At 34.3% G+C, this 15,964-nt stretch overlaps 1 protein-coding gene across 1 annotated transcript in view; it reads right to left on the bottom strand.

The window, feature by feature from the left end:
* Window positions 1-15,964, bottom strand: part of AK9 (adenylate kinase 9) — a 77,434-nt gene that overhangs the window by 44,281 nt on the left and 17,189 nt on the right. The window contains exons 9-17 of the mRNA XM_074820550.1: window positions 13,644-13,722; window positions 12,102-12,196; window positions 10,049-10,188; window positions 9,784-9,964; window positions 9,190-9,334; window positions 7,013-7,132; window positions 5,204-5,337; window positions 4,392-4,548; window positions 348-456 (exon numbers count right to left, since the gene is read on the bottom strand). Coding sequence (XP_074676651.1) covers window positions 348-456; window positions 4,392-4,548; window positions 5,204-5,337; window positions 7,013-7,132; window positions 9,190-9,334; window positions 9,784-9,964; window positions 10,049-10,188; window positions 12,102-12,196; window positions 13,644-13,722 — 1,160 coding nt within the window. The remainder of the gene's footprint in view (window positions 1-347; window positions 457-4,391; window positions 4,549-5,203; window positions 5,338-7,012; window positions 7,133-9,189; window positions 9,335-9,783; window positions 9,965-10,048; window positions 10,189-12,101; window positions 12,197-13,643; window positions 13,723-15,964) is intronic.

The following is a 15,964-nucleotide window of genomic DNA, read 5'->3' as shown; positions in this document are numbered from 1 at the left end:
GATGTGAAAATATACTGTTGGGAATTGAAATAGAATCTGGGTTGTACAAAATAAAAATCAAATATATTTTATCATCTAAAATGCTATTGTCTCATTGCATCAAAAGACTGGACTAAAGAAAGGCTAATAAAAATGCATTTAGCAAGAGAATCTTCTGCCACCATATTTACTGATCTAAATGAGATATTCCTCACAGTTAACACATATTGGATTATTTCCTATACATCACAACTAGTCTTAATGTTTAGTACATTTGTGTTGATAAATGCACTGATACCTTTAACACAAAGTAAGGCTAGAATTTTCTTGTGCTCACTTTATACATTCAGATATTTGCAATATTTTACCTTACTTCTTCTTCTTTCTTTTCTAATGCTTCATCTGTTAGTCTTTTCAAAATCTTAGAATTAATTTCATCCTGATTTGCTAAGTATGTTCTGTGTAGTATACAGGCTCCTGCAGTACAATTACAAAACACTAATGAGTTTTATGCATCTGTATAAATCTAAAGCTATTTGAGTTAGGAAAATTATTTAATAAATGGTAGACAACTTTCTTACTTCTTTTTAAAGCCAAGAAAAGGTATATATACCATTGAAATGTTGTTATACTGTTGTTTTCTCAGGTTTTAGAGCTTTGTTTCCAATTTCAAGCACCTAATAAACTGAGTCTGGGATATGGGAAGGTTATGATGAAGGCTATAAGGGGAGACAGCACTGAAAGGACTTATCTTATATTTTCGTATATCATGCATTACTCTGGCATTTATTTTGTGTGTATGTGTACGAAGAAAACTATGATGAAACAAATGAAAAACATTAAAATAAAAATACAAATAATACCTACACTACTACAGCTGGTTGACACAAATGAAGAATATGCTGTTCCTACTAGGAACACTACTGCCTGACTGACTTTAGCAAATAGATTTATGATACATGGCTGTGTGGCTGAAATCCATTTCCATCAGTGGGGGTATGCCAGTTTATACTAGTTCAGGGAATAGCTTACAAAATAATAACTCAAAACACTGTGAAACTGTAAACTCAACTACATTATTATTTAAGCGACAGAAATTAGTGGGAATCAAATAAAAAGTTAATGCAACTGCCCAAATGAAAAAAAAATAAATAAAAAGAACAAAATGAAAAAAAGATTAGCTAAATTCAAGGAATCATATCCATAAGTAAAAAGCTACTCTTTTAGCCAAACCGTAGAGCAGACATTATGATCTTGTCTCTTTTACCTCTCTTTACTCATACTTGCTCCTTCCGTATCTCATGTGATCACTATCATCAACTAACATAAAATGTATTTTTATCTAAATTTGAACTGTGACAAACATATTACTTAACTGTTAGGAACATTGGTGTTGATTTGAAGCAGATTATAATTTTGTGTGAACGGTTTATATTTTAAACCAATACTTTCAATTAAATGTATTTTAAAAAAAGGGATGGTGAGTGAAGGGAATTTTTTTAAGACGTGGTTTGTAAACTCATCTTTAGATAATTCTGTCTTGGTATTCTGCAAAAAAGTTGTGAGAGTTTGCAGTGGCTTTGCCTGGTGGCCCAGGCATGCACTTTCCCATCTTTGTGTTTTTTCACTCTATTATGAAAGAGCATTAATTTACTTAACTATTCAGAGTCCAAATGACATTGAACTGAAGCAAAGCAGCTTTAATTACAGAATTATTATATGCAGAACATCCAGAAAATCACAATTACTGTACTATAACAAACCATTCTTTCTTCCTTGGGTACCAGCACATGTGTTTCTCACTCAAAGGATTCAGGATTGTTTCACCTGATGAAGGATTTCAGCATTACTTGATCAAATTGAGCAAGTGACCTACAAGCCTTTAGAATAATGGATAATAAATTAGCAAAGTCCTAAGTGGGTGGCCTGAGAATATCTGCTACTGGTATTAACCAGAAAGAAGCTTGCGAATGGAGCAGGTTTGTAGGTTGCTCAGCTGATTCTGGTTGAAAGAACAATGTTCTTGCAATATCCTGTTTTAATGCAACTGGAAATCTGTTAAGAAAATCTCTGTGCCAGTATTAAATTTCAATTCAATTTGTTATGATAGGCTACAAATAGTATGACTTGTATTCAATTAGCACATGACTTGTTTCAAGCCAAGACAGTAAAAATATATGCTTTATTATTTAATGTATGTTAATTCATTTCCTCCCACTAGTGAATGAAACTTTGAAGAAAAATATGTTGTCATTGATTCATATGAAAGCCTGATACATCTCCAGCGATAGGGTATAGGCTCATTATCATCTCAAATACATTACAAATGGGAATGGTGGATTTCCTTCCAAGCCTGAAATCTACTTATACATAGGGTCAAATGGGTTGTAATTAAGAAAACAGTCTTTTTTGCTATGTGATATAAAGACTATAACACTGGTAGTTCAAACAGAGGTACTATTAGGGTTGTGAGCACAAAATTTAAGTTTCATGAAGGACCTCTCTAACTTCTAGGAAAGACTTACACTGATGCTCTAAAGAATCTGCCATCTATCAGACTTGAGAAACAGAAGGTGTTTGCGTGGAAGAGATGGCTACCAAGAGTATAAAATAGGTTGTTCAGATTAGAAAAAATAATTGAGAGCTGGGTTTTGAGAACTAGTGGGAATGGCAGAAAGGTGTACATTGCAGGAAGGAAGCACATAATTTGAAAACCCTAGAGAGGTCTTAATTTGAAAGCCTCTGCTATGGACTCCCAAGTTCTTCCCTTCCTGAAAGAAAAAAATGGGGCAGTTATTACTGACCAGTTTTCAACATGGTTCCCATGAAGAATTATCTATTTCCAAAGTGTCTGATCCTGAAAAAAGCCTTTCAGGGATGATGACACAACCTATTCTTTTATCCAATTAATTCAGTAACTTGTTAAATTCTGAGAAGTTAAGAGAAAGTTAACATAATTCTAAAAGCATCTCTCCCACCTCAGTCCTCTCCCTGCAGAAAAGGCTAGAGCTTGACTCCTGACGTTTGTCATTTAGTACACTGTATTAACTTTACATTACTGCATGCCAATTACATGAGTAAGGTGCTTTTTGTGGTTGTAAGAAAGGACAATGCACTGTGTCCCAGAAACTAGCTTCATGAACATTTCAATACATTTGGGAAGTAAAGATGAGGCATGGAAATGCAATTTGTCCTTAAGGATCTTTCTGGAAGTATCTGAGATGAGGTCTTCCTGAATGATAGGAACAGCAAATACAATTTTCTGACAAACACTGGATCTAGAACTTTCTCATAGAAATGTTCAGTCTGTATTTAGTCTGTATACGAGCTCCAGCCACACTAGAAGACTTTTAGTTAAGATGTTTAAGGTGTTACAAAATTTCACAAAGCTACATGACCAGGTAGTTTAGGTACTATAGCTGAGTTGTGAGGATGATTAGCTGATCAGATGACATGCTTCTGAAAAGCTTTTTTATTTTTTTTAAATAAGAAATCTGTTCTGAATCAACTGTGTAGCTCAGGATTTGCTTAGGTTGATTTTTATATTCAGGGACAAGGGTTTGGAAAGCTTTCTGGACTGACTCTAATATTGGGCAGTTACTGCGCTTTCTTGAACTAAGTATGAATAGACCTATCATTCCTTTCTTGAAGGGAAGTTTCTACTACTAAAAGGCCTTTTGATAATGGACTGGATTGAATAGGTAATGATCAAACATTGCCACAGGGCAGTGAAACTTGCGGTGTGGTATGAATCAAGCAGGCATAATCCATTAAGACATGATTTGGCAGGCAAAACTTTTAACAGTGTATGATCCTGCTCAGTTTTTCATGCCTGGTACCAACCCTCCCTCCTGCTTGAAACAATAAAGTAAAAATCCCTTCCTCTGAATTCATGGGTACTAAGCTATTGTATCAATCTGGATAAGAAATTGCTCAACTTTTTTTGACCCCAGGATGGGGAACAGGATACACCTGCATACAAGTATTTCTCCCTGCCTTTTCTCTCAAGCAGAGAATGTTCATATCTATAACCCGATTTTGCAAGTGGGGAAACCAATGTGCAGGCAGGGAAATTTGACTGAGCGCCACATCACAAGCTGGTGGCCAGCCAGACACAGAATACAACAGAGTCCAGTGGTATTTACTGTTGATTGTAAATAGAATTATAGATGGGAGGAATTTTCTTTACTGCTTTTGTAAAGCATTTCTGTTTTATATTCTGTGTAATTCCCTTAATCCAAATTATAAGAATTTTAGGGTACCCTTGTTGATTCACTGGATTCTTCCTTCTCTAGACCCTGAAACTTTATAAATGGGAAATAACTACTAGTTTTTCTTATAAATGTGCTTTATATAAGATATCAACACAGAAAAAATAAAATATTAAGTTTCACTAGTGTGCATTTACTAACCATCTTTTTCTGTATCCTTCAGACAGACAACAGTGTCGGGTAAAAGTCCTTTTTCTGATAAAGCTGACCAATGGTTTACTGACAGAGGGTAGTTATCCACTACCCACCCTCCTTTTTCTGGAGCACCAGGAAACCTGTCTTTGTTCTTCTTCATAAGCTGTTATAAAATGACAGATTCAGTAACATAAAAAGACTAAGATAGTCTGCTAGCTGTTCAAAAAGACTGCATCATACCAAATTTTTTTCTAAATGTTATGATTTTTCTGTATTGTCATTTCAGGCCAATAAAAAGTAAATGTATATGTCCAAATGAAATAAAACCATTTTAAACAAAAAGAAATTAATGTGCCAGTGATTTATAAGGTTGTCTATAAAGAATTTAGATTCCAGTTTCAATAGTTACAAACCAGTAAACAAATTTAAAACAGTTCAAGATTCTTGGATAAAGCTGCATATACAATTCTTTTCAAACACTTGTATCTGGTGTTGAACTCTTTAATAGTGACTAAGAGTATAAGAATAGGGCAAGCATGCAGTGATATTTCCTTCAGATAATTCTCCCAGTCTTTAACAAATTGTAGTCCAGGTACTCTGCAAGACAGAAATATTTTGTATACATAGTGTAGCCCTCAATAGATTTGTCTTTCATGATCTTGCTCAGTCTCTCCTCAATCCTATGTAAGCTTTCAGACTGATATAAACTAAACTCATCTTGCAAATGGAAAAATTAAGAACATATATTGATAATGTATAAACTGCTACAGGTTGCTCTTAGAAAAAAGTGCTTTGCTATATAGTACTTGGTGTTTTACCTCTGCAATAGCTCTCTCCAGTACTTCAGCATATATTTCAGGCGACAGTGTAACTTCGGAGACTGATGCACTTTTAAGGGCTTCTTCTACTATCACTTGAACTTCTGGGTGGTCAGCAGTTATCTCTGACATTCCTAACAACATAGATTTTTTAAAGTGCTTCACAAAATTCTGAAATACTTATTTCCTCTGGTCAGGAATAACTGCTAGGCAGTTAAATCCAGCCACTTCATAATTACAGTGCAGCAGTCATTTTAAGCAATATTACACAATCATACTGAGACAGAATCAAACAGCAGTTCTTCTAAATGCAGTTCTAGAGGGTATTTCATAAAGATAGGTTTTAAGATCTTGGTTTGCTCTCTCATTACAAAAAAAAACCCCTTTTTACCTGTACAGTATTTTCTACCACTAAGTGAAATAATGGTTCAGTATGAATGGAATGACATTTGTATATTAGAACAGTCAGGCACCCGCAGCACCTGAGAATTTCCTTTGATTTGATTTATCTTCGATTCCTAAATCGAAAGGTTGACCAGGCTAATTTAAGAATCAATACAAATCATCAGTCAATCAAGACAGTATATTGTCAACAATCAAGAAGCCTGTATTCTCTAAGATGCGCAAAATGTTCATATTGGATCCATATTTTGTTATTAATTGCTGAACAGTGGACAGTAACCTTTTAAAAATTTTGTAAGGAATGCTCAGAGTTAGTTCATAGTTTTCATACTAATTTGATAAAATTTGGTGAAGAACTGTTTTAAGCAAGTGCAATATCTACTATGTGAAGAGTATAATTTTGAAAAAATGCCATATTTACTTTCTGTAATTGTGCCAAGATTTTTCACTGATTGCGTTGATACTTTTTACATGCACAGCTATACACATTATCGGGTTATTTTTGCCAAATTACAAGCTCCCTGGGAAAGGGACAATATCTTACTAAGTGTTTCCACTCTGCAAAAAACCTCAACACAACCTAAACCCAAAACCAAACAGACTTTACAGCTAAAGATATTATAGCCTACTTCTCCAGTTCAAGAAATAGCTCTCTCTTTAGTGTTTTCCTCAATATCTTTTGCTGGCATAGAATGTCATAAACTAAAGGAAGAATATAATTGAAGGAAAAAATGTTTTTCCTTAAAAAGACAAATAAATCTGTAAAAACTACTTCACATTTATTTAATTCCCATTTTAGATCCTTGTAAATATATTTCATTAATGTCTATTAATTGGATCTATCTAGTAATCTATCTTCCTTATATGAAATACCAGTCCATTCTGTATGAAAAAAATACTGTTTGTAATCCATGTCAGGCTTACAAATGTATTTCATTTGTTTAAGTATATTTCAACAGGTTAATTAAAACTTAGCATACTTTTAAGTTTCTCATATTCAAGTAGCAAAAACTCCTCTCTTCACTTTTTTGTTTGTGTGTGAATTAATACCTATTCTCCTTATCTATTAAAAAATTCTGAAGCAGTCTTATGCTATAAAAAAGATATGTATGTAAAAAAAATACCAAAGTTTTAATCAAAATACATGCTTAGCTCCTACAAAGGTCAGTGGGAATTTTTCCCCTGTACACTAACATGGTATTAATGGGTTAATATCTTTCAATGTCAAAATTAACCATTTCATTTTAGGTTTCTCAAAACAGCAGTATCAGCAACAAGGAAAAAGTTTAAAGAAGTCGTACAAGGGTAAATGAGGAACAAAATAATATTATCTTTCACTTGTTAATTTGCAAGATGCACTGAAGGCATGGAATGACATGCTTAAAATAGCTAAGATTTACTTTTTACTTTTTTGGATGATGGCAGATTTTATAGTAGTCCCCTCTTCAAAGTTTATTCCCTCTCCGGTTTCAGTGGGTTCTTCAGAATCATCTGCTTCTTTGACATTACTATGTTCTTGCAAGTCTCCTACAGTTATGAAATTGTATTAAATTCACAGAAAACTGTATCAGTAGAAAATCCTCGTATACAAATACTTCACCACAAAATCCATCTGATGAAACCAGCTACATGTCAGCCTTCTCTTCATCTGCAGCTTCCCAATCTGTGGAATCCCCCAGCACACCTCCTAGGAATCACAAGCACTTTTCCAGCCCTAGTGAAGGCAAGACTCATACCCATCAGCCTGTGAGACACAAATGGCTCTCTAGCACTACCCATTTTCATATGCTTGTTCCTCCCCTTAAAAGAGATGAGAAATATGACAAAAGGCAGAAAAGACTTTAAAAATACCAAAGTGCTGAACACTTCTTCAGTTTAACAGATGTAATACCCTCCCCTGTTTTCCCCCCTAACAAAAAATTTGGTTCTGTTTGAGCTGGATGTCATCTGAGCACATTAACAGACTGGGACCCTCTGAGTGTGTATATGTTACCTTTTTAGTCTGAATCAGAAGAGTATGTGTTAAGTGAATCTCCTGATCCTTCCCATGCTTTGGTACACACAACAAAGCAGGCTTGGAACATGCAAACTAATTGATTCCTTCCAGATACACATGTACTATGCTGAAACCGTTAAATGTTCAGCCCATGAGATCACAGTACAGCTAATCTCGAAGTCCTCTGTGCATGACATGGATATGGAGTCCTTAGCACCAACTGCTTCAGTCTCCTGACCTACTCTGACAGTAGACAGAAACTCTGCAGACTTCAGTGGAGTTTCACAGACTCACTGTCTATCCCTTAACTGGACTTGGGAGCACTCAGGACAGTCAGGGGGCCATTTAACTATTTAAACTGATAGACGTCTTTTGCATAATTTTTATTGATTCTCTGTAATTCTCTCAAAAGGCAGAATTTACTAGGTAATTAACTAAATAATTTCCTTAGGAATAGGAAACAGTTTCTGAAATAGTTACCTCTAGATCTAGATTCAAGCTTCCAAAAATATTTACTTTCCCCTTCCAAAGCTTTCTTACTTTCTATGTCCATTTTCATCCTTCATCTGTTTGTAGTTCTGTTTTGCAATAAAATTGCTTGAGCTCTCCAAGGTTATTAATTAAGTTCTCATTAATTTTAGTATGATTTCAAATACCTGTCCTCAAAAGTAGTTACATAGCCAGGAACTTGGAACATAACACTGTTTAATGGTTTTAATTTTAGTGTCGTAGTTCACCATTATTTTTACTGCAACACCAATGGGGTTTGTATCACTGTCAGCTTCTGTGTTTTACAACACCAGAGAAATATACTGACTTCTTGTTAGATATGTATCTACCCATGAGTAGATCAAATACGGTGATTCCTTGCTTAGTTGAATAAGGCAAAATGGCCTGATTGATTGTCCATTTGAACCATAACTAGGGCTAACTGGAAAAGGCAAATCCAATTCAATGAAAAACTTTAATTTCAAAATTTTAGTTTTGAAAAAAACCACTAACTTTCCTGCAAAAAGAAAATCCAAATTTTGTTCAAAAAAATATTAAAAGACCATGTTATTTTCAAATTATTTTCTGAATTCATGAAGCTGCAAAAACCTCGGCAGCTTAAGAAGTCTGAATGTGATAGAGCTGGAGAGTCTTGTGAATATGCCATCTGAGACATCAATACTTGCAAGGCTGCTCCAGAGTGGAAAATCTGTAGACTGTGGGTTCACATCAGCCCAGCTGACAAGCTGCTTTCTTGAAAATTTCAGTTTTGCAGATATCTAACTTGTCAGAAAGTCATTCAAATGGAAAGTTTCCAACCAGTATCAGTCAGAACCAATTTCTTCTTTCAAAAAGAGCTCAGAAAACTCCTTCTTCCATACTCATGGCCCTCAATATCAGAGGATTTGTATAGAATATCAAAAATATTGAATTCTCCTCAGCTATTCCCTTCACTGCATGTTCTTTTAGTTCATATTTAATGCCCAACAACTGTAACAACTTCTGTAATATTTTAAAAGTCGAAATGACAGTGATTGCTTCAGTTAAATAACCTAAAGCAAATAAGATAGCTTCAAAGACCATGGAACACCTTATCCACCTGATTCTCTTGACTGGTTTTCTAATTCCAACCTATTTTTCACTGCTGTTATAGCTTTTTCTACTGCATCCCTTCGCACTTGCTCAGTGTTTGCTTCTCTTGATTCTTCCATATGTGCTTGAATGAGTTTGGCCATATCAAGAACCTAGTGAAATGATTTGAAAAAAAAAAAAAATCACAGAATAGAAATATAGCACCTGATTGAACTATGCAATTAAATGAATTTGGAAAAGCTCTACAAATTTCAGAAAAATGTACATATAATTCAAGTGCAGGGGTTTTTTGTGGAAAAAATAATTTCTAATTTGCATTTACATTTAATTATCTTAGATATTCATGATTATTCTTATGATATTCTTGATATTCTTATGCTAAGACAAATAACTGACACAAATATATGTCTTGCAGAGAGGGTAAATAAAAATATTTTTTAAAGTTAGCTACTTTTATATAAATGAATTTCACTAAATTACTGTTTCCTCTGTAATCCGTATGTTTGCAATTGTGCATGTTAATAACAGGACTAATAAGATGCTTAACTGATTCTCAAGCCTCAGCTGATACCCTTATTACATAAGACATTTATAAACCTACCTTTCCTTTATATTTGTGTGCAATTAGGTTACAAATAGTTGTTCTTCCAGAGAATGGAGGACCAAATACTAGCACTTTACAAGGAGGAAGTGGCATTGGTGGTAACAGGTAAGGCCGTGGATTTAACATAAATGTTTTCAATGCCTCTGGGGATGACAGTATGTACATTTTCCCTAGAAAACTTAAAACAGAAGAGAACCTAATAGATATAGACAGTTATCTTATAAAATAGAGATACAAATAAAAAGTATCAAATTTCACTAACCTGACAGCCAAGTCTGGGTTTCCCATTACAATGTCACCTTCCTTTAGAGCCACAGGACATGCTTGCCCCCACCTGCTTCTACGCCATCGATATCTGTGTGCTATTAGTTTGTAAGATGACAGAACCCGGAAAAGTTCATCCTGTTTATTAAAACAGCAATAACTGCATATGTAACTTTTGTCTGAAGCTACATATGCCTTGTTCTTAGCATTTTTTTTAAACATTTTGTTGGAAAATAAGCAAACCTTAAAAGAAAACCACATCACGCTTTTTAGAATATTTTTAAAAAATTACATATTTCTGAATTGTAGGACAATTTTAAGGAGAAATTATTTAGTTTTTCAACTTTATTTAATAAAAATAATACTTAAAATAGTTCCTGTAGGCTTCATTTATTATTTTCAGAAGTTTAAAACAATGAAGAGGTACAAATCAGCCATTTATTGAAGATGACAGAAAATGGTGAAGATTTCTTCTACAGGGGATGAAGAAAGGATCATGGTCTTTGTGGGGGAATAGCAAGGCCAAATTATCTCATTTAGGCATGCAGAAATGTCATGTGATAGCAGTAAGTTTAACAGACCTTTTATAGAAGGTGAATAGTGAGTGAATCCCAAAATTTATGGTGACTAAATTATTCAGAATAGTACAGACAACTGCTGGCTGTGAAGAACTGCAGAAAGACCTTCAGAATCTAGGAAGCCAGGCATTAAAATAGCAGTTTTACACAGAAAATGATGAGTTGTCATTGACTGTCACTACTCAGGAATAGATCTTGGAATTATAATACATACTTCCATGTAAACATTTGGTCAATGCCCAAGAGCAGTCAGAAAACCAACCTGAATGTTAGGAATGTTTAGCAAAGACATAATAGAAGATAAAGGTTTATTATTGTATAAATCATGCACTCATCTTTACTGCTATGTGCATTCTGCTACCCTAATCTCAAAAAGTACACAGTAGAATTGGAAAAGGTTCAGAAAAAGGTAATATGGCCGATCAATCACATTAAAAGATTTTCATGTAAGAAGATATAAGATTAATTAGACTGGAACTCCAGTCCAGGAAAAAGACAGCTCATAAGAACAGGACAGAAGTCTGAAATCATGAGTTATTAAAGGGCAGATACAGAGAACAAAACTATTTACTGACTTTTGCATATCAACAACTAGAGGACTCTCAGCTAAAAGGTGGCAGGTCCAACACAACAGGAAGCAATTCTGTATATAATGTCCAGTTAAGCTGCAGAACTCCTTGCCTCAGATACTGTGGGATGCTAGAAGCTTACACACAGACTGACACAAACACACAGGCTAACTAAATAATAAATACAGATGACCTCTGACACAGAAAGTCCTTCACTTGTGAATTTGTCAGGGACTGAGAAAACAGAAAAGTGAAGGGAGCGGTGTTTCTCTGAAAATGTGTAGCGGGGTCTCCCAGTTACAGTACCGTTCATATATTCAAAGTTGTGTTTCAGAAATAGAGAAGATGACTGCAAGTGAATATAGGTGAAGACATTTATGCAAAGACATGTTTTTCAGTTTTATTTGGAAGGGACACAAATTATAATTGTCATGATTCAGAAACATTCAGCACTAATTTGTCATGTTCCAATTAATTACAGGAAACAATGTATGTAATTTCAGCTATGCAGGATGTTGCTAAATTAGTATTAGCATGCTGTTTTTCATTCAGGAAGAGTAAAGACTGAGCTAAAAGTCAGCTGCTGAGATTGTTATCCTTTGGCCAAAGTTTTTTTATTTTCTTGGAAGGAATTAATTCTTCCTCGATTGCTAAAACACTTTGTTCAAAAATTTATTATAATAATGACAGACGTTTTTCTTTTCATACTCTTCTAAGTGGATTACAGTGCCAGAATTATCTTATATTCACATTTCTGGAAAATTGAGGCTCAAAAAATGCTCCTACTGCAGGGTAAAACAAAGTGGTTGTTGTGAAACAAAGGTGTAATATAAGATTACAGCAGAAAATAAAAAACATTTTAGTAATGATTACAGTCAATCACATTTTACAAAAGCACACTTACATTTTCCAGTCCCTCCAGTGTTTCTTCTTGCTGACTTTGAAGTCTAGTTATAGGAGCTCCATTTCGAACACCCAGAGATTGAAGTTGAACTACTACTGACTGAAGAGAAAATAACTATTGACTTAGTACCAATCAAAACTGCTTTTGTGATCTAAAAGGAACCCCAAAGTATTTTTAAAATCTTAACTTATTATTTATATAATGGCTACATATACACTAAGGTCCAGTTTCTAGCTTGAAGTCAAGCTAGTTGTTGAGCTGAGTTTTAACAAGCTATTTGGTAAATACAGGCAGTGCAAAATACTGTCACAGCCTTTTTATCTCCTCATTATGCTGTGAATCCCAAGCCTTCTAAAGGAATAGGCTGTGAAGGATTCTTTCCCACAAAGCAGTGGAAGTATTCAGATGAACTCCAATCTGAAAAGGAGGAAAGCCTCTTCGGGAGATCAGATTATGCACATTTGGAAGTAATACAACTGTGGGTATTTAAAAAGATACTTAAACCAGATGTCTGCCAACGAGAATCAGATGATATTAAATTTAATTGAAGGATTTCCTGAATGTAATCTTGCTTGAATGAAAGTGCTCTTGAAATGAAAAAGCAAATTTTGTCATGTTTGGACTAGTTTCATAATAGGTCTTTGCCTTACTTATAGGTAAAATGGTTGGAGTCATTACACAACTTGATTGCCTTTACTATACATTTTCTGTTGGAATGCTTACAAACATCATAAATAAGGAAATTTTATGTTCCAACTCTGCAAAATTAGTTGGTTTTTTTTTCCCATAGGACTACTTTGGTAGTAAAGTTAAGCATAAATTGAAATAATACTTACAGAATTATAATTGATTCAATTTGTTTCAAACAACAACAGGGAAACTGCAGGAGCAGTTCACTTCCTACCTTGTCAAAGACAATCTCTCACTTCATTTTCAACCCCATACTTTAGATTCTGATTTGATGCAACTCTTATTTATGAGGCAGAGTATAAGATTATTTATCTTCAATTTTTAACATTGTAGTTTTCTAATAGGGAGAATGACTTGCTATGTTATGAGCTAAAAATCTAGAAACAAGCACTCAGGAGAATTGTTAAAAGAATGAAATGTCTTCTATTACACTGTAAAACAATATCAAAGTTATTAAAAGTTCTGTCATTATTTTAGACACCAGTACAAAATAAGCCAATTCTGTAACTATATCACACAAAAAATGTTTTAATTTCTCATCTTAATAATGATATTTTACACTAATACACAAAATAAAGCGCTAAAAACAGATGGATACAATACAAAAGAGGTTGTAACCTGCCTGAAAATATTTTCGTGTAACATATATGTAAGCCTGGGGGCGGTGCAGTAAATCTTACAATTGTTTTAATAAAGCAACAAAAGCAAGCATTTCAAAGGCCATGTTTTCCAATAGTAATTAAATGAGTTTCATACACAATTTAAAATTTTGCCAACACCTTAACAAAGAAAACAATCCACAGAATTAAGAAATTTTCTAGTGGAGGTTAACTAAGTTGGTGCATAGCTTACTTACAACAAAGAGATCATCTGGTTGTTGATTTCCATCCAGTTCAATAAGATATTGACAATCGTGTTGAGCCATCAAGTCCTGTTTAAGAACAAAGATAGACTTATCAGTTGAGCATAGTTAATCAGATAACGACATTGAAGCTCATTCTGTTCCTATACACATCAAAGGCTGGACTCCTGCAGACTTCAGCAAAACCAAAATTCATTGTACTGACTGTTGTGTGATTTGGTATACTACTTATATAGAATTTGTTTAGCATAACTTGCTAAATTTGCTGCAAGCTGTGAACCTTCATCTAGGTATGTTGAACTTTTACCTAGTCAAGTAAAAGAAGGCCCCAGAGCTGGTTCAAGCCAGAAGACAAGGAAGCTACATTCATTAACGGAAGCTGCAACCTTAGAGATAAGAAAATAAATGGCCTGCCTAGAAACAATGAAGGGACCCAATGAAGAACAGGAAGACCTCAGATCCTAATATGACCACTGGTCCAAACTGTCATGTGAGGGGTGGGGAATTTAGAGTGTAAGGGTATCATTGCCCAGGGATTTCTTTGTTCGAGGTCCCTCTTTGGAGGCACCCTGCTCGAGCTGTTAGCGCTATTAATAAAAAGTACTTTTATAGAGGAATCTATCTTTCAGCTTATCGATTCAGTAGAAACCTAGAGTCAAACACTGCTATGGTGGCTGGCATGTGTAATTTCCATAACATGATGACTTATAAAATCTTCTGGAGAGAAACTTTTATTTGGTGATAGATAAATACAGAGAGAATTCCAAAATTCAAGTTACAATGGGTTCAGAAAACAGATTAGATATTCTAGCTCAAATGCAAGAGAGCTATAAAGCATCAAGATACAGTAACATTTTGTGTACGAATTCAACTTCTAATTGTCTAACTACCTTAATTCTCTGCTAGAAAATGGTGACAATGTCAATTAACAGATTTCTTGGAAATACCAGCCATAAGACCAATGGTTTCATTTTGGTCCTGACTCTCGTTTTCTGTAAAATTTGAATAATATATTTGGGTTTTCTTATTTTCAATTTTCCCATTAGTAAATAAGATATTAGACTAAAACAAACATCCCATGTCCATTGTTAATGTCTCTGTCTGAGGACTGAGAACACTCACTCTGTTCCTGACAGATGTTGGTCTAACCCCAGCCCTGAAAAAGCCTAGCGAAGGTGACTTCACAACTCTGTAGGTAATCTGTTCCAGTTCTTCGCTACGCTTATGGTCAGAGTTCATCTCCTTGCATCTAGTCTAAGTCTTCTATACTATAAATTAAATTATTTATTCTATGTTTGGTGGAAATAGATAATAACTAATCACTTCTTTCTAATACTCTTCAACAGAGAAGATAATAGTTTGTGTTTCTTTTATATACAATGGTTTTACTAGTACATCCATGATATTTGCTTTTGTACAATAGCATCATATATATTGACTCAGTTGATGACTAACTAAAACCCCACAGATTGCAGATTGTCTTCAGTACTGAGGTCTAGTCAATTATTTCACATGTTGTAGCTGTTCATTAGGTTTCCGCCCTAACGGTAGTATTTCACCCCTATTTCTATTCAATTTCATCCTAACAATTTATCAGGAAATCAAAGTCTGTTCTCCAAAGTTCTTTCTACCTATCCCAGTTCAGTGCAAACTGCACATCTTATAAGCTTTTTTTTTTCCAGTTTCATCATCTCAACCTCTACCTGGGCCAATGATAGACCCCCATGTTCTTTTAATGTATTAGTGGACCACTAAGTATGTTCACTAATACATTGATCATTTTTGAAGCTTGAGTAAGACCTACCAACTAGTGGAATGTGTTGGAAGTGTTGAAGATTGATGCACATGATAAAGTAATTTAATCTAAACAACTTTCCATTAGTTTGCTTATGAGAAATCCATGTGAGATTGTATAATAATTAAAGATACCATATTTTTTGCTTTCCCCTTCACAGCAGTAACAAGTTTGTTACTCTAGCAAAGAACATTATGCCAGTTTTACACAATTTTATCTATAGGTTTATCTAATCCATAGGGAAATTGAAGGGCATAAATAAAGAGTAATTGTCAAGTGCGCAGCAAACATGCGGTTTTTGCAGTTGCTTGTACCAGAAGATTAAACAAAAAACAAACAAACAAAAAAGAACTAATTATCTCTTTAGACCTGTTCTGTTTTTTTTCGGGGAAAAAAAAAATGATACGTAGTAAATCCAACTTTCCTGAACACAACAAGGAAAGAAAAAAAAGAATGTTACAACTGCAGAAATTAAATAGGTGATAAAGCAAACGGATGGGCTAATTATTGTGTATA

Source organism: Strix aluco, chromosome 3, assembly GCF_031877795.1.
Source record: "Strix aluco isolate bStrAlu1 chromosome 3, bStrAlu1.hap1, whole genome shotgun sequence".
Lineage (NCBI taxonomy): Eukaryota > Metazoa > Chordata > Aves > Strigiformes > Strigidae > Strix > Strix aluco.
The sequence above is the reverse complement of the archived record's forward strand: the minus strand, read 5'-3'. Positions and strand labels throughout refer to the sequence as shown.